We start from the raw sequence: 26,644 nt of genomic DNA on the forward strand, positions 1-26,644 counted from the left end.
AAGAGACCTGAAAAACCCCTATGTGATAGCAAAGTGAAGGTGAAAGGTTCTCTTTAAGGAGACATCAGGGGGTCTATTTGGCCCCTATGGTCACCTCTGTACAGTACTATGCATTTGATGACGTCACATCGCCACGGAACAGATTGAGGTCATATATGTACGCTGAATGTACGGCTCAGTATATTTGATGATTGACAGGCAGGAGGAAGCTTTTTTGACAGAAGAGACCTACAGGGTCTCTCCTGTCATACATTTCCCGCCTGTGAGCAGTTTTTTAAAATGTGGTCTTATTGCTACTTTAAATTGTAAAATTGTTGGAAATATTATAGAATAATTTATTATTATAGAATATTATATAACAAGAAGTTAAAGGCATGCCATTGCCTAATATATCTTTGAGGCCATCTTTGCGCCTTAAAATATGTTTCCCACATTGCAGTTCTAATAAAAGGTTCTGTTTTGCTGCTTTTTGTCACAATGCAAGTCTCTGACTTGGCCAACGTATTGAAAACAATGCACTCTTTATATGACTGATATCATCTCAACAGTTGTTAAGAAGTTAGACAGTATCATTGTAGTACGGTAGCTACTTTACTTTGCCTCTAGTGGCTAATTTATATTAAAGTTACAAAAGTATGAAAGAGGAAGCATTTAAAGCTGAAGATTAATCATAAAAAAAAAAAAAAAAAAAAAAAAAACATTATCTATAGCCTTAGTGAGCTAATTTACCTGTAATGAGATTATGTTCTATGTTGTGCAGGCAGCTGGATCCTGGAGAAATCTTCACTGCAGAGATGCCCCGTCCTCTTCCTGTCTCTGTACTTCTGGCGCTCCAGTGATTATTAGCTTTGCGTCCTCTGTGAAACTGCTGTGAAAAGTTTCTATTGAGGACCCCCCTCCTCCCTCTGTTCTTTCATTGCGTTCACTGCCTATAACACAATCTCTGAATGGGAAAGAGAATCCTGTGACTTATTAGACTCTCCCCATTTACAAGTCGCATTACAGGCAGTGAAGGCAATGAAAGAACATTGCCAATGAAGAAGGTTCAGTGAGGAGGGGGTAGGTCCTAAAGTGTTTTTTTTAATTGGCTAAACTTCAGCTTTCAGGGCTCATTCACACAAGTGTATAAGAGGCAACAAAATACTGGGGTTTAGCCACCCTTTTACTGCCCCCCAAACACTACCCTGGCAGTAGTGGCTGCAATCTTTCTTGGTCTACCTGACCTTGGCTTGGAATCAAGGGATCCCTAAATTTTCCACCTAATAGGTGATTGAACAGTACTGATTGCCATATTTAAGGCTTTGGATATCTTTTTATATCCTTTTCCATCTTCATAAAGTTTCATTACCCTGTTACGCAGGTCATTTGACTGTTCTTTTCTGCTCCCCATGTCTCAGTATCTAGCCTGCTCAGTTCATCCACAGGACAGCTAACAGACTTTTTGACTATTTATGCACAGACACTAATTGCAATTTAATAGGTGATTTCTGTTAATATTATGATTTAAAAAGGAGCCAAACAGCTGTTTGATTATAAATGGCTTCATATGATCACTATTCTTAACCACTTGCAGTACAAAACAAAGTAATTCCGCGCTATCAAAAATTATGTATAAGCAGCTACAAAAACCAGTGGACAGTGGAAAATAACAGACAAAACATACAAATAGTAGCGCTAAATATGATGATGATACACTTGTATTAGAAATGATCAAGTGACTGATATATGAACAAAAGAAAATAATAAATAGAAAAAGTCCATGTGTTGGATAGTGAAGAAACTTGATTGCTGTCAAAGACTAAAATATATATTCCCAAGTCAACAGTGATTCACTCTTGTGCGTGATGCACACTAGTGATGAACCCGCCACCAATAAAGCAGAGGCTTACCAAATGTATTGAACCCTAATGAGCGTGCGCCCAGAGGGTCAATAAAGCTGAGTATGTATAAAGACTGTTGTCACCGCAAGACCGGATCTTCTTATGGCAAACCACCAAACAAAAGGAGGATGACAAATACTTGAAGATGGTACCTCACAAATGGTCAAACCGTACAGTCGATGTGTAGAGGAGAAAACAGAAGAAGCACATAGTGTAATACCGTAGGCACTGAGTTTTATTAAAGGTTTGGAAACACTTACATAAAAGTGGATGAAAAGGACATATCGTGGTGAAAATGCCCTGTATTGAAGTGGTTAATATAGCGTATATGTATTGCGATCGGCTAGTGACAGTAGTTTGCATGAGCAGTCATATTTTCAATATCAATGCCAAAATTACAGGATTTCTGCCAGGGTATGCAAAGTTTTGAACCAAACTATATATCAGAGTTTTGCTGTCAGAATGGCCCAGCAGTCCAATTGTTGGCCAGTTGTTATGTCCAGCAGCCAGTTTTTTTCTTTTCTTTTTTTTTTTTCTGACAGGTTCTCTTTGAAGAAAACATGTAATGCCGCGTACACACGATCATTTTTCGTCATTAAAAACAAGTAGTTTTTAAAAACGTCATTTAAAATGATTGTGTGTGGGCTGCACATCGTTTTTCAGTTTCTGAAAAAGACAAAAAAAAATTTGAACATGCTGCATTTTTTAACGTCGTTTTAAAAAATGTCGTTTTTCTGGTTGTAAAAAATGATTGTGTTTGGGCTAAAACGACGTTAAAAACCCGCGCATGCTCAGAAGCAAGTTATGAGACGGGAGCGCTCGTTCTGGTAAAACTATCATTCATAATGGAGTAAGCACATTCATCACGCTGTAACAGACAAAAAAGCGCAAATCGTCTTTTACTAACAAGGAATCAGCTAAAGCAGCCCAAAGGTGAATGGAACTTCCCCTTTAGAATGCCGTTGTACGTCACCGTGCTTTGTTCATAATTTTTTTAAAACGATGGTGTGTGGGCAACGTCATTTTTAACCACTTGACCACCAGGCACGTAAACCCACTTAATAACCAGACCAATTTTCAGCTTTCGGTGCTCTCACAATTTGAATGACAATTACTTAGTCATACAACATTGTACCCAAATGAAATTTTCGTCCTTTTTTTCACACAAATAGAGCTTTCTTTTGGTGGTATTTAATCACCGTTGGGTTTTTTTATTTTTTGCGCTATAAGAGAAAAAAGACTGAAAATTCTGTAAAAAAAAGATTTTTTCTTTGTTTCTGTTATAAAATGTAGCAAATTTAGTATTTTTAGTAGTTACGCCGAGTAAATAGATACCCAACATGTCACCCTTCAAAATTGCACACGCTCGTGGAATGGCGCCAAACTTCGCTACTTAAAAATCCCCATAGGCGACGTTGCAGGGTACTGTGGGGTATTGCAGGGTATTGTGGGGTATTGCAGAGTATTGTGGGGTATTGCAGAGTATTGCACAGTAGAGTAGTCTTAGTATGGGGCAGGGATGGCTGAGCAGGGATGGATGGCTGGATCTGTGACTGCATTTGTCACAGATCCAGCCCACAGCACTCGTGCTGCATCCGCTCTCTCCCCTCTCCTCTCACACTGTACCGTTCGATACAGAGAGGGGAGGGAGGATTCGGTGTCATCACATGACGCCGGTTTGTTTACAAGTGATCGCTCTGTCATTGGACGGAGCGATCACGTGGTAAACCGCCGCTATCAGCGGCGATTTACCGTGATCCGTGATGCGCCGGGTCCGGAGTTAAGGAACTGCCTTGTAAACGTCTATATCGTCTATAGTGCGGTGAGTAAGCGGTTAATGATGAAGTTGGAAAAACTTTGTTTTTTGGACATGCAAAAAAAACTACATTTTCTTTCATGCCGAAAAATGATCGTGTGTACGCGGCATTAGTCATTGCTCTCATCAAACGGAGACGGTTTTAGAATTACTTCAACCAAGATTATTTGCAATAAACTGCAAATCTTTGCTACTGGAGACAGAATAAAATGCCCCAGTTGTCTCGTAGTTGCTGAGATTATACTGTTTCTCTTAGCTTGATAGTGTTTTTTTTTTTACATCTGAAGGAAAAGAAAGCTGTCTGAGCAAGCTTTAAAGAGCACAGATATAAATCCCAATAATAATGTCATAGATTGGGTTAGCAATTTGGCTCACCATGTTTCAGAGGGCAGAACCCAGCTAGATGTCAGCACAATCCATACTCTGATTTTCAACGACAGTGCCTTCTGTGCTCACCATAATTACAGTATAGCTTGTTAGATATGTCATTCAACTCCAGTGCCCTCTAGTAGACATTTTGTTCTATTCAATGTCATTGTAGTAAATAATTAAAAAGCCTGGAACTGTGGTTGGAAGGCATGCTGAATAGTAATTTTGTTAAACGATTCACGTGGTATGCTGACAAGTTTACTAAATTATATTTAATATGCTAAAGTTAAGGTGACGCTTAGTAGACGACTAAGAAAGACTTGAGCGATGAAATGCAGTTGACAAAGGTGGCCTTTGTCCTCACAATCTGACGTTGTAGAAATGGCAACCTTCCCATAATAGGGTTCTTGTAAGTGGATTACTTCTGTATGATTATAAATCTGATGTCAGAGTAATCTGTCAGTTGTAACTTTCAAATGATGTGTATATTTAACATAGAAACTACGACAACATTGCAAATGCTTTCCTGGGAGCCTGAAATAATTTTAACATCAATAAATTCATTCAATCTGCGCTTCATGCAATCTGTTGCAGCCAGATTTGCTAAGCATCTAAGGCATGGTGCAAATTTATTTCCTGCAACCACAGGTCATTGTCTGTTCCCAGCGGGGGTTGGGGAGAAGACCATGATTATTGCTAGCAGCTATAGCAGCCGCTAACCGTAAGAGAATTCTGCAGTCTGGTTGTACCCAAGATGATCGATTGATCAACTTGGTACATTCAGCCTGCCAATTAATGGTTCGGATCTCGGCCAGTTTCTGCTGAACTGGCTGATATTCTAACCGTGTATGGCCAGCCCTACTGTGTCTCTGAGTATGGAGTCTGCCTCTGTGTTGTACAACATCCCTCACTATTAAAATCCTACAGTAGGTTGTGTTTTAGGCTCAGGCAGTGTATTTAATATAACCCCAGTTTACCAGGAACACATGATTGCTAACCAATGCAATGGTCTAATACAATACAGCTATGTTTAGAAGAAAGAATTTCCGAGCAGGAAAATCGTACTTTCTGTATGTTTGTGTAGCTCAACCCCCACAAGGGCCGCTGATTGGGTCCCAAGGTCCCCTCCCCAGAAAGTGCACTAGCAGTCAGGTACACAGATTTAGTCAATCCTCTGGCTCAATGATCAGTCTAGGTATATCCTTTTGTTGATGCTTTTGGGTGAGTGCAGGGTAACTGTGGGATAGTCCAGCAACATTAAAGGGGTTGTAAAGGTTAACATACCATACTTACCTCCACTGTGCAGTTAGTTTTGATACTGTATCAGTATTACCAGATTCAGCCAAGCGTCGTCAGATTGTAAAACCGTCATAAATTCTTGGTTATATGGGAAACCTTAGAAACCATGTATACAATGGCAGATGAAATCATTGAGGTACCTTACATTAGGATGAAAGTGACCTAATTTTCCATGTTAGTCTGTCCATGCATGGAGCTTTGTATTGGAAAGCCAGTGGATAATCGCAATCTCTATGCCAGTGGTTATCAACTTATGAGCTATAGGGGATCCCAAATGAGGCACATAACATCACCAAAGGGCCACACATAATGTTCAATATATGGACTGTCAGGAACCGCAGACCCAATAAAGGAAATACGGTTCAGAGAGTGTGGACTACGTATTTAAATGGGGATGTGCTGCAGAAGACAATACAAAACTGAGAACACGTTACCCTAATCAATGTTACCAATACAGACTGCTGAGGTTCGAGGACCTTACATCATATACAAATAGGCCACAGGTTAAGCACCGGGCACTATACCTTTTTAAAATGACACAAATTTCTGTTTTAAAAAAAAATGATTTAATTTTTTTTATTTTTAACTCAAAAGTACCTTCTGTTGCTCTCCGCATCCTTCAAATTCCAATTTCTTCTGCTGTGATCCGACTTCCTGTTAGCGGGCGGCTACGTTGATTCTCCATGGTCCCATGTACTGTATGTAGGAATTCAGCCACCCACTGTTGCTCACTCCAAAGATGAACTCGGTACTATGGAATATGGGATTTCAAGCATGTATATATAAGACCCCTTTCACACTGAGGCGCTTTGCATGCGCTATAGCGCTAAAAATATCGCATGCAAAGCACCCTGAAACAGTGGCTTCATTCACTCACACTGGAGCGGTGCGCTGGCAGGACATCAGAAAATGTCCTGCCAGTAGCTTCTTTGGAGCACATTAGGAGCGGTGAACTCACCGCTCCTAAAAAGTGCCCCTGCCCATTGAAATCAATGGCCAGCGCCGCCAAACCGCTGGCAAAGCCCCGCTGTAGCAGCGCTTTGTGGGCGCTTTCTAACCCTTTTTCAGCCTCTAGCGGGGGTTTTAAACAAATGGAATTAAGGGAGAAAAGGAGAGGTTTTAGCACTCATAGGGGACCTTACAAGGAAGCAGAAAAACACAGTATGAAACGTTTTCACAAAAAAATAAATTACAGGGTCATTAACTAGTTGAGGTGTATAGATTATTTTTTGGGAAAAAGTATATTGTTTAGCGTCGCTTTCAGTCTTCTAGTTTGGATCTTCAGACAGGTGAAGCTTAGCAAAGTGAATATTATTTGTCCACCTTGAATTTTTTTCTTTAATTTCGATTTTCTTTTGGAAATGTAAGGAAATCTGGAAGTTAGGTGTAGGATGATAGATCTGTCCAGTTTGGTCACTCACACAGGAAAATGCACATCTTTAAAATGGATCTAAACTCAGGGAAATACTCTCCTCAATTCAGGTTAAATCCCTCACCGGCGATTGTCATCTTCTCCCTGGGTTTTTGGCCTCTCGCTTGGCTGGTGGCGGAATGATGTCATCCTATGCATGCGCATGGGAGTCTACCATTCCAGTACAGCCCAAATTTTGCGGGAATGCATGCCGAGCTGCACATGCGCGGCTCAGTATGTATTTAATCAAAGACTACAAGCAGGCAGGTAGGTGTTTGTTGTTTGCAAAAAAAGACATTGCATGTCCACACCCTTCTCTCTGATCACCTTCATACCCTGAACCTCTCTCTCTGCTCACCTGTGTAACCCAAGCCCCCCTCTCTGCTCACCTTCTGTACCCCAAAACCCCCTTTCTGCTAACCTTTGTATTCGTCTGCTCGCCGTTGTACGCCAAACACCCTATGCTCAACTCTGGACCCTACGCCATGTGTTTGCTCACTTCTGCATCACCAAACCCCTCTTTCTGCTCATCTCTGTACCCCCAAATCTTCCTCTCTGCTCACCTCCACACCTCAAGCCCCGAACAACTCTTGGGTAAAAATTGTTCAGGCAAGTTGTAAAAGCTTGTCTATTTTCTCTTGTTGCCTCCCAATATAAACCAGTTTGGTAATTGTTTGGGCTTGTTTAGATCCGTGGTAGGGGAATGTTAAAAAACACACGATCAAGCCACATTTTCAGCACCGCTCTGTGTGTCCCCCTTAATCAGGACAGGGGTGTTTACGTGTTACGGTCCTCTCTGTCACATTCTATGAGTAGTACCTTCACAGAACACTACCCACTTCAAGCAAATGCTTGCAGTTGTGGTGCATTGATGCAGCATTTACGGATTTAAGCATAAGGTGTTATATTGCCTCTCCACCTATCAACCACCTCTGAAAACCAATCTGAGTGCACGTCAATTTTCAAAAGCACAGCAATTTAGCTGCACATTGAAATCTAGTCTTAGCCTGTGTGTCCCTCATCCTCCATCACTGTTTGTCATCTGCTGTCTTCTAGAGATGTTGTGAATGCACTATGCCCAGGCATACAGAATGAATGCCATCTCTGGGCTGGATTCACGTAGATCATTTACATATTCTATGCCGAAATCAACGGAAGCGCCACCTAGTGGCCAGCGGAAAAATTGCACCCTAAGATACGACAGTGCAGGCCGTCGTATCTTAGCTAGGTTTAAGTGTATCTCAGTTTGAGCATACACTTAAACTTACGACGGGCTTAGATTCCGAGTTATGTCAGCGTATCTACTGATATGCAGGCGTAACTCTTTGTGAATCCGGCCCTCTGTCTCTAGATCTAAACCCAGGACAGCTGCTGTTCTATTATTTAGGCACGGCACATGACCAACAATTTAAGGTATATGCAGGATTTCACAGTGGATTACGTTGAAGAACAAAAACGATTTGAACAATGGAACCAAACTAATTATCGTCTAAGTTTCTTTGTGTAGTTTAGACTCTAGCATTTCTTTTTTACTGAATCACGAAGAATTTGAATAAAACATTTTCTAGTAGCAAAGCTATTCTCTATATAGGTAACTATAATGCATGAACAATATTCCCTTTCTAACTGCTGTGCAAATTAGCTGATCTACATGAGACACTAATTTATTCTCTGTTAACATCCAAGTTTAGAGAACACTAAAGTATTGTATAAAGAATTTAACTGCATCATCTCTTACAAGCCTTATCTTCCTTGTTGTTTTATTAACCACTTGCTTACTGGGTACTTTCACCCCCTTGCTGCCCAGGCCAATTTTGAGCTTTCAGTGCTGTCGCACATTGAATGATAATTGCGCAGTCATGCAACGCTGTACCCAAATGGAATTTTTATAAAAAAAATTCACACAGCGGAGACGGGAACGTTCCTTCACATCTTTTGGTCCTGTCCCAGATTACAGCACTTCTGGTCAATGGTCGGTGAGATCACTCAGAAATTCACAGACCACGTAATAGTGAACGACCCGGCCTTCTTCCTGCTCCATGACACTCCAATCCCAGAGAGGACTTACAAGAAGTCAATCGTACGGCATCTACTGAATGTGGCTAAGTCCTGCATTCCTCTCAAGTGGAAGAAGAGGTCGCCCCCGTCGGTGGGTATGTGGCTGCGGAGGGTGGAAGATATAAAGCGGTTGGAGGACCTGGTCCTCACGGCTCAAAACAAGCAGGAGAAACATTCTCAGGCATGGAGACTCTGGAATATGTATATCTATTCATATGAAGGGTCCGAAATGCTCGCTTCATAACTTGATCAGGAGAAATGGCCCCGCTGTCCGTGACGGCAGGGAACCTAATCCCAACCCCGGGTCGCCCCTTCTCTCCTCCCTTCTGGCCTCCCCCCCCTCTCTTTTTTCCCTTTTCGGTCCTCATCCCTTTTCCTCATTCTATGGTTATTTATCTTTCTCTACCCCCCTCCCCCTTGGCCTCTGTTTGCTCTATCCCCGTTGCTCCCCTGCTAGCGCTTTCTTTCTCTTTCTAGCCAATGACAGGTGAGACATGGACAGGGCAATTGAACTTTAGACAATCACGAGTTAGTAGCGCAATCTGTTCGATGCCTTTTGTGGCACAGGCCAGCGTAGGGGGAGGAGGTTATCAGGGTAGCCTTGTGATATAGGGCCGATATTGTCTCAGGTTATGCTTTGTACACTGGAGAACATCTGGTCTGTTCAGGGATAAGAATGCACGTGATTCTTACACCACCCCTTCTGGTGGACAGTACCGTATTGTATTGTAATTGTAATTTTTTTTTTGTATGTATGTATGTCTTGTATGTTTTGTAAGAAAATAAATAAAATTTATATTTGAAAAAAAAAAAAATTCACACAAATAGAGCTTTCGTTTGGTGGTCTTTAATCAGCACTAGGTCTTTTATTTTATTTTTGGCAAAAAAAGACAGAAAATCTGAAAAACAAAAAGGTTTTTATCGTTTTTTATCAAATTTGGCAAACAGGTAGTTTTCTCCTTCACTTATGGGCACTGATAGGCTGCACTAATGAGGCGGCACTGGTAGGTGCTACTCATGGGCACTGATCAGAAGGCACTGAAGAAACTGCACTGATGGGCACTGATAGGTGGCACTTATGGGCGGCACTGGTAGGCAGCACTGAAAAGTGACACTGATGATGAGGCACTGATTGGCAGCACACATGGGCACTGATAGGTGGCACTGGTTGGCACTGATTAGCAGTACTGATGGGCACTGGTAGGTGGCAGTGGTGGGCACTGATTAGCGGCACTGGTGGGCACTGTCATTGGCTGACAGCTGATCATGCAGTAAAGGGCCACAGTGATTGGCCCTTTACCCCAATCTGTGATCGCTGAGTCACCTCCTCCGGACTCGACCATCACAAAAGGCGCCTCGCGCTGGGGATAGAGTATAGGGGGATAAGAACCCCTGTAAGTTTTTAGTTTCAAATAACTTTATCGAAAAATATTACATACAAAAAATTTATATATTAGCAACGAAGAAATCAGAATTTCAAGTTATCACCAGCGTAACATAAGAATATGTCAAAATGAGGACACTAGTTATCCAGATAAATACGGTCTGTTCAATAAGGAAATATATAAAAAACAACAGCCTTTTATTATCAAGAATTCCAACTTCTAACCATAGTAGTGGAAAACCACAGGAGTGGTTAGGGTACCGGAGAAGGGGAGACCAATCAGGGGGGGGTAGGAAAAGGGACAAGACATTGAGAATTGTACGAAAAGTGGCATTGGGTTGTCCTCAGAAAAGTAATAGAGGTTGAATCTTATGGGACAGGAATTGAAGGGAAATCTCCCCAATGGGACGCAGATATTGCAAAAAAAGTTTATAACTCTCCCTTGCTCTATCCAAAATGAAAAGAAAAAAAAAAGTTTTGCCCATAGTTCTAAATTAAAGTGGAACTAAACTTAAAAAAGGGGTGAGTAGGCAGCTTTTTTATTGCAGAAGAGATGTGTTATGCCCGGTCGCAATCTTCTATTGCATGGCAATGTGCACAGTAGTCATACATCCTGGCACACTACCACTATGCCGTGAATGTATGCTGAGCTGCAAATGCAGCCAATCAAAAAGCGAAAACCTAGTACCCAAAAGAGGTCCGGGGAGAGGATGTCATCCTCTGGCGAGAGATATAATGGTTGTGTCGCTGGAACAGACGAAAGTAAGCTGCGGATTAGAGTTTTTTTTGTATTAGACCCCATTCACACAGAGGAGTTTTTCAGGCGGTTTAGCGCTAAATATAGCGCCTAAATACCGTCTGAAAAACTCCTGCACTGCATTCTCAATGTAAAAGCCCGAGGGCTTTCACACTGAGGCGATGCACTGGCAGGAGAGAAAAAAATCTCTTGCAAGCAGCATCTTTGGAGCAGTGAGAGGAGTGGTGTGTATACCGCTCCTTCACCGCTCCTTTCCATTGAAAACAATGGTACACCGCGGTAATACTGCCGGCGGCGCATTGCCGGCGGTGTTAACCCTTTTTCTGCCGGGTTAATACCGCACCGCTAGTGGCCGAATTCCGCGGGAATTGCGACGGTTATACCACCACCGCCACTGCACGTCCTGCCCCAGTGTGAAAGGGGCCTTCGACAAAAGAGGGTAGATTAGAGACTTCAATAACTGCCTAATTATTTAAAGTGTAACGATAGGCAAAATATTTGCTTTATACATGATGCTGTCTTTCAATAGCATTAGTACAAATGTTTTTGTTTTTCTGCGTTCCTCCTATAACATATACTGTATATGTTTTACCAGCAGTTGAACTTGCCAGTGCATCTGTTATTTTTCACTTCCTTCAGTATTTGAGTTGTGGTCTCTTTAAAGGGGATGGATTGAAGGCAATGTTGAGTACTTATTGGTTCTCACCCATGCTAGGACTGACTAGCTTGGTTGCTGAATTGTGAAAACCTCCTCTTTGGGACCCCTAAAGCAGACTGGGAAACCCTAAACCCTGTTGTGGGATCGGTATAGTGATGGTGAGCCATACTCTTGTTTTGTTTTCCGGAGTTCTTTTGCTGAAGAAAGCGGTTTCATTTTCAGCATTGTTTACGAGATTTATAAACTGTCACTTTTACAAATGGCTGGCGGTGATCCTGAGCCCCAGATCAAAAAAGTTGCACTTTGAAGTCCACTTAAATGTATGTGTTCATCTAATGCCGCGTACACACGATTGGAAATTCCGATGGAAAAAGTCAGACGGAATTTTTTCATCGGATATTCCGGCCGTGTGTATGCCCTATTTGACTTTTTCCTTCGGAAATTCCGAGGGAGTTAGAAATAGAACATGTTCTCTTTTTTTCAAACGGAAATTCCGTTCGTCTGTATGGAACTCCGACGGAAAAAAAAAACATGCATGCTCGGAAGCATTGAACTTCATTTTCTAGGCTGGTCGTAGTGTTGTCTGTCACTGTGTTTTTTGACAGGTCGAAATTTGGTGTGTCCGTGTGTATGCAAGGCAACTTGAGCGGAATTCTGTCTGAAAATTCCATCCGAGTTTATTCCGACGGAAACTCAGATCGTGTGTACAAGGTATAAGATTACCTTGTCCCACGGGGTAAAGCACTGCTGTGTTGTTTTGTTGCAGAATGGACAGTGTTGTCACTTTTGAGGGTTGAATTATAGCTAGTGACAGACTGCATTACATACTGTATGTCATTTTTTATTTGGATTAGTTACATTTTAAAAGAGGTTGAGATAAAATACAATATTTGCCATGTAGGGAGTACAAGGGAATCGATCGACTCACAGACTTGCATTGTGAGAGGGAGTAGTAAAGCACAGCTATTATGTAGCATTTCCAAACAGAAAGCAGAATCTGCATATGTATTGAACAAATATAACTGTTAAGAGCTGGTTCACACAGAGTCGGAACGACTTTGGGGGCGACTCGGCAAGGCCATCTCAAAACGACTTGAGAGGCGGCTTGCAGAATGACTTCTGTATTGGAGTCAATGCAAGTCGCCCCCAAAGTCGTACAAGAACCTTTTTCTAAGTCGGAGCGACTTGCGTTGCTCCTATTAGAATGGTTCTATTGGATAGAGCGGAGCGCGACTTGTCAGGCGGCTGAGTCGCCTGACGAGTCGCCCCTGTGTGAACCTACTCTTACACACATAGGCCCGGATTCACATACATTGGCGCATATTTATGCCGGCATGGCGTATCGAATATACGCTACGCCGACGGAGCGCAGAGAGGCAAGCACAGTATTCACCAAGCACTTGCTCTCACTCGCTCTCAAATCTACGCTGGGTTTCCTCGGCGTAAACCAGCGTAGGTGGAAGTGGGCGTGCGCCATGCTAATGAGGCGTGACCCCATGATGGGCCAAGCGCCATAGGAGTACTTAAACGGACGGCGCATGCGCTGTCCCGTGGCCGCATCCCAGTGCGCATGCTCAGAATGACTTCAAACAACTGCCTAAGATACGTCAAATCACTGCCTACGACGTGAACGTAACCTACGCCTAGCCATATTCACGTATTACGTAACAACGTAAAATACGACGGCTGTGTTCCCTGGTCCATACCTTTGCATGAGTTGCGCCTCCTATATGGGGCATAACTTTACGCCGGACGTACGACTTACGCAAACCGCGTATATTATGCGCCGGGCGCAAGTACGTTCGTGAATCGACGTATCTCCCTCATTTGCATATGTGCATCAAAAATCAATGGGAGCGGCAAATGCTCCCAGCGTAAATATGCGGCCACAATACGACGGCGTAGGCAAGTTACGTCGGTCGTAGGAAGCCTATTTTCAGGCGTATCTAGTTTGGTGGGCATGGTGCACAGATACGACGGCGCATATTTGCACTTACGCGGCGTATCTCGAGATACGTCGGCGTAAGTGCTTTGTGAATCCGGGCCATAATTACAAACTTTACATATAAACAAGGTTTTAAAAACAATAACACACATAGCAGGATTATGCATAAGAAGATTTAATCAAGCTGATCACTTTTACATGTATATCTAAATATCATTAATGCAGAACTTCACCCAAAATAGGAAGTTTCGCCCTTCACCCTACTCCCCCCTCCTCCTTCACATTTGGCCCATTATGTTTTTGGGGGAGGAGCGGATACCTGGTTGTAACAGGTACCTACTCACTCTTCCAATTCCGCATTGTCCCCGCCTCCACCGCCGCTCTGTCTCCGCCTCCCCAGTCCCTCCAGCCAGCGATGCCGGCTTTTTTGCATGCACTGACTGTGCATAGTGGCAGAGATTGCTGGCAGCTTTTTTCCCCATCCAGCGAGCTGAGTCTTGAGGCTTGTGTTAATGAAGTGTGTGCTGGTATTTTTCAGTTATGGTGAAAAAAAACATATAGCAAAGTACTGATACTAAACACAGAGATCCGCCCACAGAGGGATGGTACCATCTATACATCAATAAAAAAGAAGGTACTAACTATAGCCCAATACAAAGGGAGGGAGCCGCCTTTACAGGGAGGTGCCAGAGCTGGGCCAGGTAGGAAGGTAAGAGAGGTAAAGATGTGAGGAATTTTTGGGCGCAATACTGACCCCTGCACTGTGTACGTAGCGCAATCCTGACCCCTCCACTCTGTATGTAGCGCAATCTTGACCCCTGCACTATATACGTAGCACAATCCTGACCCCTCCACTCTGTACGTAGCGCAATCCTGACCCCTGCACTGTGTATGTAGGGCAATCCTGACCCCTGCACTGTGTATGTAGCGCAATCCTGACCCCTCCACTCTGTACGTAGCGCAATCCTGACCCCTCCACTCTGTTCGTAGCGCAATCCTAACCCCTGCACTGTGTACGTAGCGCAATCCTGACCCCTCCACTCTGTACGTTGCGCAATCCTGACCCCTGCACTGTTTACGTAGCGCAACCCTGGCCCCTCCACTCTGTACGTAGCACAATCCTGGCCCATGCACTGTGTACGTAGAGCAATCCTGACCCATGCACTGTGTACGTAGCGCAATCCTGATCCCTCCACTGTGTACGTAGCGCAATTATTTATGATAATAAAGAGTAGATGCATAGTCCTATACAACCGGCCCTTTGAGGGCAACCATACTGCTGATGCGGCCCCCAATGAATTTGAGTTTGCCACCCCTGATGTAGAGTAATCACCGCACTAGGTGCTTGTGCATCTCCTACAGTCTGTAACACCACTCCACAATGGTGCCAGCCCAGCTTGCCAGCCGCACATACTAATATAAAGAAATACTCCTGACAGCTGCACTCCTTTTTATCACTTTATATCACTGCAAAATATCACAAAAGCCAGTGGGGGAAAGAATTCAAATATTGATGCATTTCATGCTTTTTTTATGGCTTAGTCATAATCTGCAACGAATGACGCATTTCGTGCTCTCTTTAGCACTTTTTCTTATGCAAATATTGCCGTGTTCTTAATTAGCAAGGATTGGCGCCTTACACGCTTTCCTTAGCGCTTAGTCATAAGTATACACATTTTTTTTTTTAACACAGGTTAGGCAGGATAGGTAGCAGGAGGGAACATTATTAAACAATTCTACTTTAAGACGAATAACATTGGTCTAGCACTGCTGCACAAATGTACATACTGGTACATAATTACAAACTATGGAAAGAAGCAACGTTTCATACATTCATATGCATACAGTATTTACTGTATATTAGAGGAGCAATGCAATCAAATGGATAGTTTCATTTTTGGTAGATGTTAAAGAGTTAACACAGCAGAGAGTTTCTTGTATCTCCTGGGGACTTTGTTAGTAAAAACTCTGAGCTTGGGTTCCTGGGTCTGCACACCTGCTGTGGCAATTATGAGGGATTTCTTACTCTCCCTATGGGGGTTTTAAATTATTTTGCATTGTGGAGAAATGAAGCAAGAGATCCTCAAACACACAAAGCTCACAGGGAACACCTGAAAACCCTAGATGGACATGAATGAAGTTGGAATTTATTTTATGAAGACCGTGTTGTTTGAGTATTCAAGACATACAAGAAGCCAAAGCCTGACACCAGCCTCAATCCCTAAATAAAAAAATATAACTCTTGGATGTACTGACCCTTTGTAAGCTACCAGTGATCATATATACAGTATATATATATACAGTAAATACAGTATATACAGTAAAGTTATGATCAGCCATAACTTTATGATTACTGACAATGATCACTGACACTGGCAAAGAGAAGGCCAATTTATTAAATACTTTCTTCAGTTCTGTGTATACAAATGAGCATGGGGGAGCTCATGTCCATAATGGGGGTGGTAGTGACAGCCCCAAATCCACAATGGCACAAAAGTGATACGGTCCAGAAATATTTAGACAGAATAAAGGTGGATAAAGCACCCCGACCAGATGGCATTCACCCACGGAGCTCTGTTATTTCAAAGCCATTGTACAGTCCTGATCAAAAGTTTAAGACCACTTGAAAAATGGCAAAAAATCATATTTTGCATTGTTGGATCTTAACAAGGTTCCAAGTAGAGCTTCAACATGCAACAAGAAGAAATGAGAGCGAGACAAAACATTTTTTGAGCATTCAATTTAATGAAAACAATGAATAAACTGAAACAGGCTGTTTTTCGGCTGATCAAAAGTTTAGGACCACATGCCTTTAAAAGGCCAAATCTGTGCAAAGATGTAGATTCATTGTCATTTTCTGTCAGGTAGTCACACGTTGTGATGGCAAAGACAAAAAAATTCTCCCTTTTTGAAAGTGGTCAGGTTGCTGAACTGCATAAGCAGGGTCTCTCATCAAGACACTGGACGATCCTCGACCCAAATGAAGGCCCTTACTGGTGTTGACTGCAGCCCCATAACCATCAGACGGCATCTGAGACTGAAGGGCTTCAAAAACAAAAAACTTCAAAAACCTTGTCTCCTTGAACGCCACAGAACTGCTCATTTGGACTTTGCAAGAGAATACCAAACATGGGACATTCAAAGGTAGAAGAAAGTTTTATTCTCTGATGAGAAAAAATGTAACCTTGATGGTCCTGATGGTTTCCAACGTTACTGGCATTATGAGCAGATCCCACCTGAGCGGTTTCCTACGCGCCACAGTGGAGGGGGCGCCATAATGGTCTGGGGTGCTTTTTCCTTCAGTGGAACAATGGAGCTTCAGGAAGTGCAGGGGCGTCAAACGGCTGCTGGCTATGTCCAGATGTTGCAGAGAGCATTCCTCATGACTAAGGGCCCTCGTCTTTGTGGTAACGACTGGGTTTTTCAACCGGACAACGCTACAGTACACAATGCCCGCAGGACAAGGGACTTCTTCCAGGAGAATAACATCACTCTTTTGGCCCATCCTGCATGTTCCCCTGATCTAAATCCAATTGAGAACCTTTGGGGATGGATGGCAAGGGAAGTTTACAAAAATGGACAACAGTTACAGACAGTAGATGGCCTTCGTGCGGCTGTCTTCACCACTTGGAGAAATGTTCCCACACACCTCATGGAAACGCTTGCATTAAGCATGCCGAAACAAATTTTTGACGTGATCAACAATAATGGCGGAGCTACTCATTACTGAGTTCATGTTTGGAAGTTGGATTTCTGTTTTGGGGGGGTTTAGTTTTTTTTTGGAGGTGTGGTCCTAAACTTTTGATCAGCTGAAAAACAGCCTGTTTCAGTTTATTCGTTGTTTTCATTAAATTGAATGCTCAAAAAATGTTTTTGTCTCACTCTCATTTCTTCTTGTTGCATGTTGAAGCTCTACTTGGAACCTTGTTAAGAGGTATATATATGCATGCATCATACATACTAGGGGGAGTACAGCTGGGGGGATCTGTAGTGGAGAATGATCTGAGGGTTTTGGTACATCATAAGCTCAATAATGGCATGCAATGCCAAGCTGCGGTTTCCAAAGCGAGCAAAGTCCTTTCTTGTATTAAGAGAGGTATGGACTCCAGAGAGAGAGATATAATTTTGCCCCTGTTCAAATGATTAGTAAGACCTCATCTGGAATATGCAGTTCAGTTTTGGGCACCAGTTCTCAAAAAGGATATCGGGGAACTGGAGAAAGTGCAGAGAAGGGCAACGAAACTGATAAGAAGCATTCAGGAAACTCAGCTATGAGGAAAGATTAGAGGAACTGAATTTATTCACTCTTGAGAAGAGGAGATTAAGGGGGATATGATCAACATGTACAGCGAGTGGCCATAGCCGCTCACTGTATCACTCGGCCCCGCCCCTCGGCGCGCCGTGTCACTGGATGTGATTGACAGCAGCGCCAGCCAATGGCTGCGCTGCTCTCAATCCATCCGCTCTAGCCAATCAGCGGCCAGACTGAGCGGCGAAGAGGATCTCGGGACCGAGCGCGGGACTTTCGAGGGGTCAGGTAAGTAAAACGGGGGCTTGGGGGGGGCTGGCATCATGTTTTTCCACCTTAATGCATAGATTGCATTAAGGTGAAAAAAATGTTTCCTTTACAACTCCTTTAAAGATGAAAAAGGAGGTGCGCCAGTATATGAAGCATAGGTCCAATAGAAATGCAATGCTTAGGGCTATAGCTAGAAAAAAGGAATATGAGAAAAAAAAGGGGGTTATATATAATGATATTTCTAGAGTCATTAACATATTTCATTTAACTTAAGCCCAAACACTGTGGAGACAACACATACAGCACTGTGTCATACATTGATGGGTTAAGCCGCGTACACACGACCATTTTTCATGTCATTAAAAAAAAAAAAATTTGTTTTTCTCGACGTGATTCTTGTCAAGCCTGCCTTGCATACTCACGATCGTGAAAAAAAATGCTCAAGCAAAGCACGGTGACGTACAACACGTACGACGGCACTATAAAGGGGAAGTTCTATTCGATTGGCGACACCCTTTGGGCTGATTATGCAAATTTCCCTTCTTATGACCTGCTTCTGAGCATGCACGTTTTTTCCCCCCGTCGTTAAAGCCTACACACGACAAAAAATAGAGCATGTTTTACATTTTTAATGCCCATTTTTCACGTAGAAAAAAATGCTCTGGAACCTACACACGGTCGTTTTTAATGACCAATTTAAAAATTGCATTTTTCTCATCATGAAAACCGGTCGTGTGTATGCAGCATTATAGTTTAATAGATATATTGATGCAAATACATAAGAAAATATATTAATGTATTCACCAATGAATTAATTAATCAATTGTATTATTTGTATAAGCACCATTATAGTCCCCTCCCAAATCCCTTCCTTCTTTTGAATAAATTGGGTAGGAGATGGCACCAGGATACAGTATGGGAAGAAGTCAAGCCGGAAGAGGAAGTTTGATGCTTTGGGCAATGTTCTGCCATTCATGTGGGTTTTACTTTGACACATACACCTACCTAAACAAGTTATTGAACACCCCTTCAGCCCTGGTTCACACTGCTAGGTTTTGACATGCAAGTTGACATGTGAAATCGGCGGCATTTGCCAGCAATGAGCATCTGCGGTACTGCACCGATTCCAAAAAGTAGTTTCTGTACTACTTTTTGCAATTTATTTTCCGCGATTTACATTACATTACATTACTGTAATCGCAGCCAAAATCGGGACTGCCAGCGGGAGTGAAATCGCGTGAGTTCAGCTTCACTCCCACAGCCCAGTGAGAACCTGGGCTCATGGAAATGGTATTCTCTGTTGGCAGTTCTCCAGATCTCAATCCAATCGAACATCTGTAGGAAAAACAAGTCTGATCCATCGAGGCCCCACCCTGCAACTTACAGGACTTCAAGGATCTGTTACTGATGGCTTGGTGGCAGATACCACAACATACCTTCAGAGGTCGTAGTGGTGTCCAGGCCTTGATGGGTCAGGGCTGTTTTGGCGGCAAAAGTGGCTGCCCTATTATAAGATGGGATGACAACTGTAAAATTTGGGATTTTTTTTATCACAGTCCTCCTTAGGACAAATAGACAGTATGAAAGCCTGATATGTATTTTAACTCCTTTCTTTACTGAAGAAAAAAATATATACATATATACGCATATATATCTTTAGAAAATAGCAATTTTTACACAATTAAATGTACTTATGTAAAATTATAATTTTACAGCCATATATTTGTAATCATAATTGTTTGTGCTATACTTGGCCGATTCCTGTGGAAGCTGGCAGCACTACTACCGTGGTTACCACTAGCCTGCAAGTTCCATGCCGAGCTGCTGTCCTGCTGCTTACTGAACATGGGAGGTCTATTGATCAGCATGGACACCATTCAGAAAAAAACACTTTGGCCCGGATTCACATACATCAGCGCATATTTATGCTGCCGTAGCGTATCTTTTTTACGCTACGCCGACGCAGTGCAGAGAGACAAGCACTGGATTCACAAAGCCAGTGTTGCCAAATCTGCGCTGGGATTCTTAGGCGTAAGTCGTCGTAAGTGGAAGTGGGTGTGAGCCATGCTAATGAGGCGTGACCCCATGCAAATGATGGGCCGAGCGCCAGATAGATACGAATAACGAACGGCGCATGCGCCGTCCCGTGGACGCATCCCAGTGCGCATTCTCAGAATCACGTCGGAACTAATGCCTAAGATATGACGGATCACTGCCTACGGCGTGAACGTAACCTACACCCAGCCATATTCATGTACAACGTAAAATACGATGGCTTGTGTTCCCTGGTCCATACCTTTGCATGGGTTGCGCCTCATATATGGGGAATAACTTTACGCTGGACGTACGACTTACGCAAACCGCATATATTATGCGCCGGGCGCACGTACGTTCGTGAATCAACGTATCTCCCTCATTTCCATATTTGAATAGGAAATCAATGGGAGCGCCAGATGCGTCCCTAAATATGCACCCACGATACGCCGGCGTAGGCAAGTTACGTCGGTCGGATGAAGCCTATTTTCAGGCGTATCTCAGTTTGTGGGCACGGCGCATAGATACAACGGCGCATATTTACACTTACGCAGCGTATCTCGAGATACGTCGGCGTAAGTGCTTTGTGAATCCAGGCCATAGTATTTTTTTCAATGAATGGATGAGGTAGAGATTGTGACGTCAAGATCCCTATTGGGAAAATGTTAAGTGTTACCTTAATGGTGCTTGTTCCAAATGAGCAACCTCCTGTGTTCACAATACAGCGGGGCAGACATTCGGTTCGGGACCCAGGGGTTAGAAGAGATTACTGTAATAGCGGTGCCTACTACCCTCATTTCCACCTTTCACGGGGATCCCACAGGTAAGGCACATGCATAATTACATTGGCCCAAGTTGGACCAATGTAAAATACATTTTGCCTTACCTAAACTTCCGCTTCACGTAAAGAAAAATTGTAGATTGTTATAAAATGATGACATTATGAAAATGTGCAATCTGTTAAAAAAAAAGTTTATTTGATGGCTATAATTAATATAGGAGTAGGGCTGATGGTGTATTTGAGAACAAACTTGCAACACAGAACCATTTATATTACTCCGTATGCGTTTGTGAACATACCCAAGTCATCTTTTATTGAGATAAATAATTTAATCACTACAACTGTCTGGGGTAGTGCCAAAGCTGTACTTGGACTAATCACCCCCAAGAGATGTTAGTACATGCTTAGGATAGTTTTGCCAAGGTCTTTTACACCCTTTCAATTTATGTTATGTTGAAATGCAGGTTGGTAAATCAGCTCTCATATAAAGCTCTGTTTACGCACAGAGTTCCAGGTCACTTTGTACTGCTAAACTCCATTTACTGCACATCCACACATTCAAGAGAATAGTTTATTACTGTGGTAACAAGTTTATATGCATACTGATATTTTTTCCTGACACCTCTCAAGTCTCTGTTGTGTGGTGAGGACTTACATTCCATCTAAGGTATTTGTTGGGGGCAAGGGGGGGAGCTTGACTTGTACAGGAAGAGTCAAGGTTTGTGTAAATGTTCAACTGCCTATATCTCTGGACTATTTGACATATAGAGGGTTGACTTACTAAAGGCAAAACGACTGTTTACTTTACAAGGGCATTTGGACTTATTTTCAGAGTTTAGTAAATGTGATAAAGCTTCACTTTGTAACAATTACCCAATTAGGTGAATAGAAAATAGCATTGATTGGATGATGGAAATCAGCAGAGCTTTACCACATTCACTAAGCTCTGGGTAAAATGAGTGCAACTGCAATTGCAAAATTCACAGTCTATTTGCCTTTGATAAATCCACTCTTTAGTTTTCACTGAAGGTAACCCCTGCATGTACATTATGTTCATATGCTTGCTTTGAATTGCCTTTCTTGTTATTTTGTATAATAAACTTACAATTACATTGAATTTTGCAGTGACCTGATTAATTTTATGACAAGTGGACCAATCATAGCAATGGAAGTGATAGGAGATGAAGCCGTAGCTTCTTGGAGAAAGCTGCTGGGGCCAACCAACTCCAGTGTTGCGCGTAGTGACTCTCCAGAAAGCATCCGAGCCAGATTTGGTACTGATGGAACCAAGAATGCGGCTCACGGATCTGACTCCATTGCCTCCGCTGCTCGAGTAAGTATGCAGGTTTCCCTCTACCTTAATTAGTATTTCAAGATTTTTACAACAGCGATTTTACAATTAGAAAGCAGTTTAGGTAGTCGGAGATAATATGATTGTGTGATGCTGTGATCAGTGGTGCTTGTGGGCGAACATGTGGGATGCATAACCCTAGTAAACGTTATTCCTAAAGGGCTGTACACACGATACAAAAATCAGAAGTCAAATTTCGTCCGGCAAACAATCTGCCGATTTTTGGATCGTTAGTACGATGCTTTCGACAGCCAATTACGTTTTTGTGCAGACTATAACATTTTTGTCATTTAATTAGTACTGTTTTTGTACGGAAAAAAACCCCTAAGGCCCCGTACACACGAGAGGATATCCGCTGTAAACGGTCCGCCGGACCGTTTCCAGCGGATAAATCCTCTGGCGGATTTGGATCTGATGGCTGTACACACCATCAGATCGAAATCCGCGCGGAATACATCCGCGGTGACGTGTCGCGCCGTCGCCGAGACGAAGACGCGACAACGTGCGCGACGCTGGAAGGTAAATACTTCCACGCATGCGTCAAATCATTACGACGCATGCGAGGGAGGGGAGCGGACGGACTGATCAGGTGAGTCTGTACAGACGACCGGATCAGTCCGCTGGACTGGATTCCAGCGGATAGATTTCTTAGCATGCTAAGAAATTTTTATCCGCTGGGAATCCGTCGGTTGGATTTTAACCCGCCGGGAAATGTCCGCTCGGACGTACACACGACTGGATCTATCTGCTGGAACTGATCCGCGGATCAATCCCAGCGGATAGATCCGGTCGTCTGTACGAGGCCTAAGACTAAGCATGCTCAGAAACGAAAGAACACGTTCAAAACTATTCAACACATTATGTCACTTCTGAAGTTGTATTCTGTCGTACAAGAATCTTCGTATGGTGAGACTAGCATGCAACAAAAAGTGGACGAACGGTCATCCAAAAATCGGTGTATGAGGCTTAACTGTGCAGGAGAGACTTGGCTGCCCAGGACTCTCCCAGCTGATTGCCTGAGACAGCAGCGGAGCACCATTGGCTCCTGCTGCTGTTAATCAAAGTCAGTGAGACAATGAGGAGAGAGAGAGAGGACTGGGCCTAGCCACAGCTCTGTGTCTGAATGGACACACAGAGCAGCGGCTCGACTCGGGTGCCCCCATAGCAAGCTGCTTTCTGTGTGGGCACTCAACAGGAGGGAGGGGCCAGGAGCACAGTCGAGGGACCTGAGAATAGGAGGATCTGGGCTGCTCCTTATCACTTAGTATCACTTTAAGAATGGAGGTAGGGCTGCCACCAATCCAGGATTTACCCGAACAGTCCGGGTTTTGAATCATGTGTCTACCTGAAACCAGGATACATAATTCAGACCAAACCGTGGCTCCCCAATGTGTGGGTGGGAAATTTGAAGCCCAGCAGCTGGAAGGTACATCACGGATGAAAGGTGCTGATGACTGAGGGCTGCTCTGCAGACTCTGATGTAAGGCTTTTGGAACCCTTATTTAAGAGGGAATGCTGGGAACTGTAAGGGGGTTTCTGCTCACCAAAGCCCCTACTTACTGCAAAGTTCCCCTTTACACCGGAGTCCACAGCGTTACCCCTTGAAAAAAAATGCCATTTGGCACTAAAGTGTTGGGGTTTGGCTTGAAGAAAAGGTGGCAAACCTATATAGAGGTCCTCTTCTATGGTGTTGTCCCAAATTGAGAAGATACTGAGCCCGAGGTGGTAGGGAATCTTAATGGGCTTGTTGGGTTTAACTTGTTGGTTGACCCTCTTACCTATTTGCGTGGTCATGTGGATTTATCTTTAACTTATCAGAGTCTATGGCTCACTCTTTTGAGAGAGTTATTTATAGCCGGCAGACTAATTGTACTTGAGTAGACTTCTCCTTGGCCCTCTTCTCTTTTGAATGGATAACAGAGCTTAACCGCTTGCCGACCAGCCGCCGCAGTTTCACGGCGGCAGGTCGGCTCTGCTGGGCGAGATCACATAATATTACGTCACGCGCGCCCCCGTTTGCCCCTGACGCCGACTCGCATGCCCGGCGGGCGCTATATCACCGCCAGGCACCCGCAATCGCTTGTTACAGGGCAAGAACCGGGAGCTGTGTGTGTAAACACACAGCTCCCGCTCCTGTCAGGGGGAGAAATGCCTGATTGTCTGTTCATACAATGTATGAACAGCGATCAGTCATTTCCCCAAGTCAGTCCACCCCCCCTACAGTTAGAACACACCCAGGGAACATACTTAACCCCTTCCACGCCCCCTAGTGTTACCCCTTCCCTGCCAGTGGCATTTTTATAGTAATCCATTGCATTTTTATAGCACTGATCGCTATAAAAATGCCAATCGTCCCAAAAATGTGTCAAAAGTGTTCGAAGTGTCCGCCATAATGTCGCAGTACCGATACAAATCGCTGATCGCCGCCATTACTAGTAAAAAAAATATATTAATAAAAATGCCATAAAACTATCCCCTATTTTGTAAACGCTATAACTTTTGCGCAAACCAATCAATAAACGCTTATTGGGATTTTTTTTTACGAAAAATATGTAGAAGAATACTTATCATCCTAAACTGAGGAAAAAAATGTTTTTTTTATATATTTTTGGGGGATATTTATTACAGCAAAAAGTAAAAAATATTATTTTTTTTTCGAAATTGTCGCTCTATTTTTGTTTATAGCGCAAAAACTAAAAACCGCAGAGGTGATCATATACCACCAAAAGAAAGCTCAATTTGTGGGAAAAAAAGGACGCCAATTTTGTTTGGGAGCCACGTTGCATGACCGCGCAATTGTCAGTTAAAGCGACGCAGTGCCGAATCGCAAAAAGTGGCCTGGTCTTTGACCAGCAATATGGTCCGGGGCTAAAGTGGTCAAAAAATATTTTAAAAACATGCCTACTATCTTAGATTTACTAAAACTGGTGCAGCTCTGCATAGAAACCAATCAGCTTCCAGGTTTTATTGTCAAAGCATAATTGAACAAGCTGAAGTTAGAAGCTGATTGGCTACCATGCACAGCTGCACCTGATTCTAGGTGTAGCAATTTTAGTAAATTTTCTATCACTCCAGAAAGTAATAGTTAAAATGTGTTCAGCCCAGAAAATATTAGCTGTCATTGTATAGAGCATTTACATAAGCTAAACTTGTTAATTATAATATAATAAAACCTATTTGCTTATACTGCACAGCTCCCAGCTGGTTATTATATGGGATGTTTTATGTAATGAAACACATTTAGTATTATACATATATAGCAGTATGTTGACAAATCTACTTTTTTCTTTTTGTGTAGCCTGGGAGGATATTTGATGCAATTCATACAAAAACGTTGGTATGCTAAAACTGCCCAGGATAGTTAGTGTATTATCAAAAGTTTTTTTCCTGCTTAGGCATTTTGCATGGCTTCTGCAATGAGGTTTATTCATCATTATTCTCATATTCATGTTAATTAAATTTTGCTACGATTTTCTGTAAATAGTGCTGCATTAGGCTGATGATTACAAAAAAAAAAAAAAAAAAATATATAGTTGATGGTAAATGTGAATAAGCATGCAGGGACATTTCTAAATAATCAATGCAAAAGTGTAAGGTTTTCAAGAAAATATTGAAAAACTATACATTTCCATAAAGGATCAGGTAAATTTTCTAAAAAATAATAATAATAATAATAATGCAAATTTTTTTGCAGGTAAAAAAATGTGTATTTATTTTTTGGAGCCTGTAAATTATTGCACCAGCAATCAGCAGAGCGCTGGTGCCATGCAGGTTGCTTGCAGAACCGTCAGTGTATCTGTGTGCCTGTACATCCTGTACAGGCAAGCAGCTACACTGGCAGAAAGAATCAATAAACTACCACATAGTTCATTGAGGACTACGAGCCAACAGCCGCAAAGGATGTCAGGGCTTGTAGTTCATTTATTCACAGATCTGTGTGAATGAATGACTGATTTCATTGATCCAGGGAATATCTAATTGCCTATTGGGGGATCAGGAAGGATTTTTTTCCCCTGCTGGAGCAAATTGAAATATGCTTTGCTGTTTTTTTTGCCTCCCTCTGGATAAACTGTGGGTATAGGATTGTGTATATGGGATTGTATTTTTTTTTTTTTTTTGGTTTAACTAGATAGACTTGTGTCTTTTTAACCTGACTAACTATATGTAACTAATTTAAAAAAGTGACAGCTAGTACAGGAAATGTCTCCCCGTACTGTTGTTACAAGGAGGGAGGGGGAATTGGGTGGCTGTTGCAGCACTTGTTGCATGTTACATCCTAAAAATGAGTGGAACATGTAACATGTGCCCAAAGGTTAACTTATCCTTTAAATATGACCTGGAAGAATGTGTCCTGTATACTTTGAATATACTGAAGTGTCATG

At 42.7% G+C, this 26,644-nt stretch overlaps 1 protein-coding gene across 1 annotated transcript in view; it reads left to right on the top strand.

Annotated features, from left to right (window-relative positions):
* The window catches only part of NME7 (NME/NM23 family member 7), a 236,223-nt gene that overhangs the window by 90,062 nt on the left and 119,517 nt on the right, over nt 1-26,644 (top strand). The window contains exon 6 of the mRNA XM_040337354.1: nt 22,037-22,244. Within this exon, the coding sequence (XP_040193288.1) occupies nt 22,037-22,244 (208 nt within the window). The remainder of the gene's footprint in view (nt 1-22,036; nt 22,245-26,644) is intronic.

This window comes from Rana temporaria, chromosome 2 (assembly GCF_905171775.1).
Source record: "Rana temporaria chromosome 2, aRanTem1.1, whole genome shotgun sequence".
Classification (NCBI taxonomy): domain Eukaryota; kingdom Metazoa; phylum Chordata; class Amphibia; order Anura; family Ranidae; genus Rana; species Rana temporaria.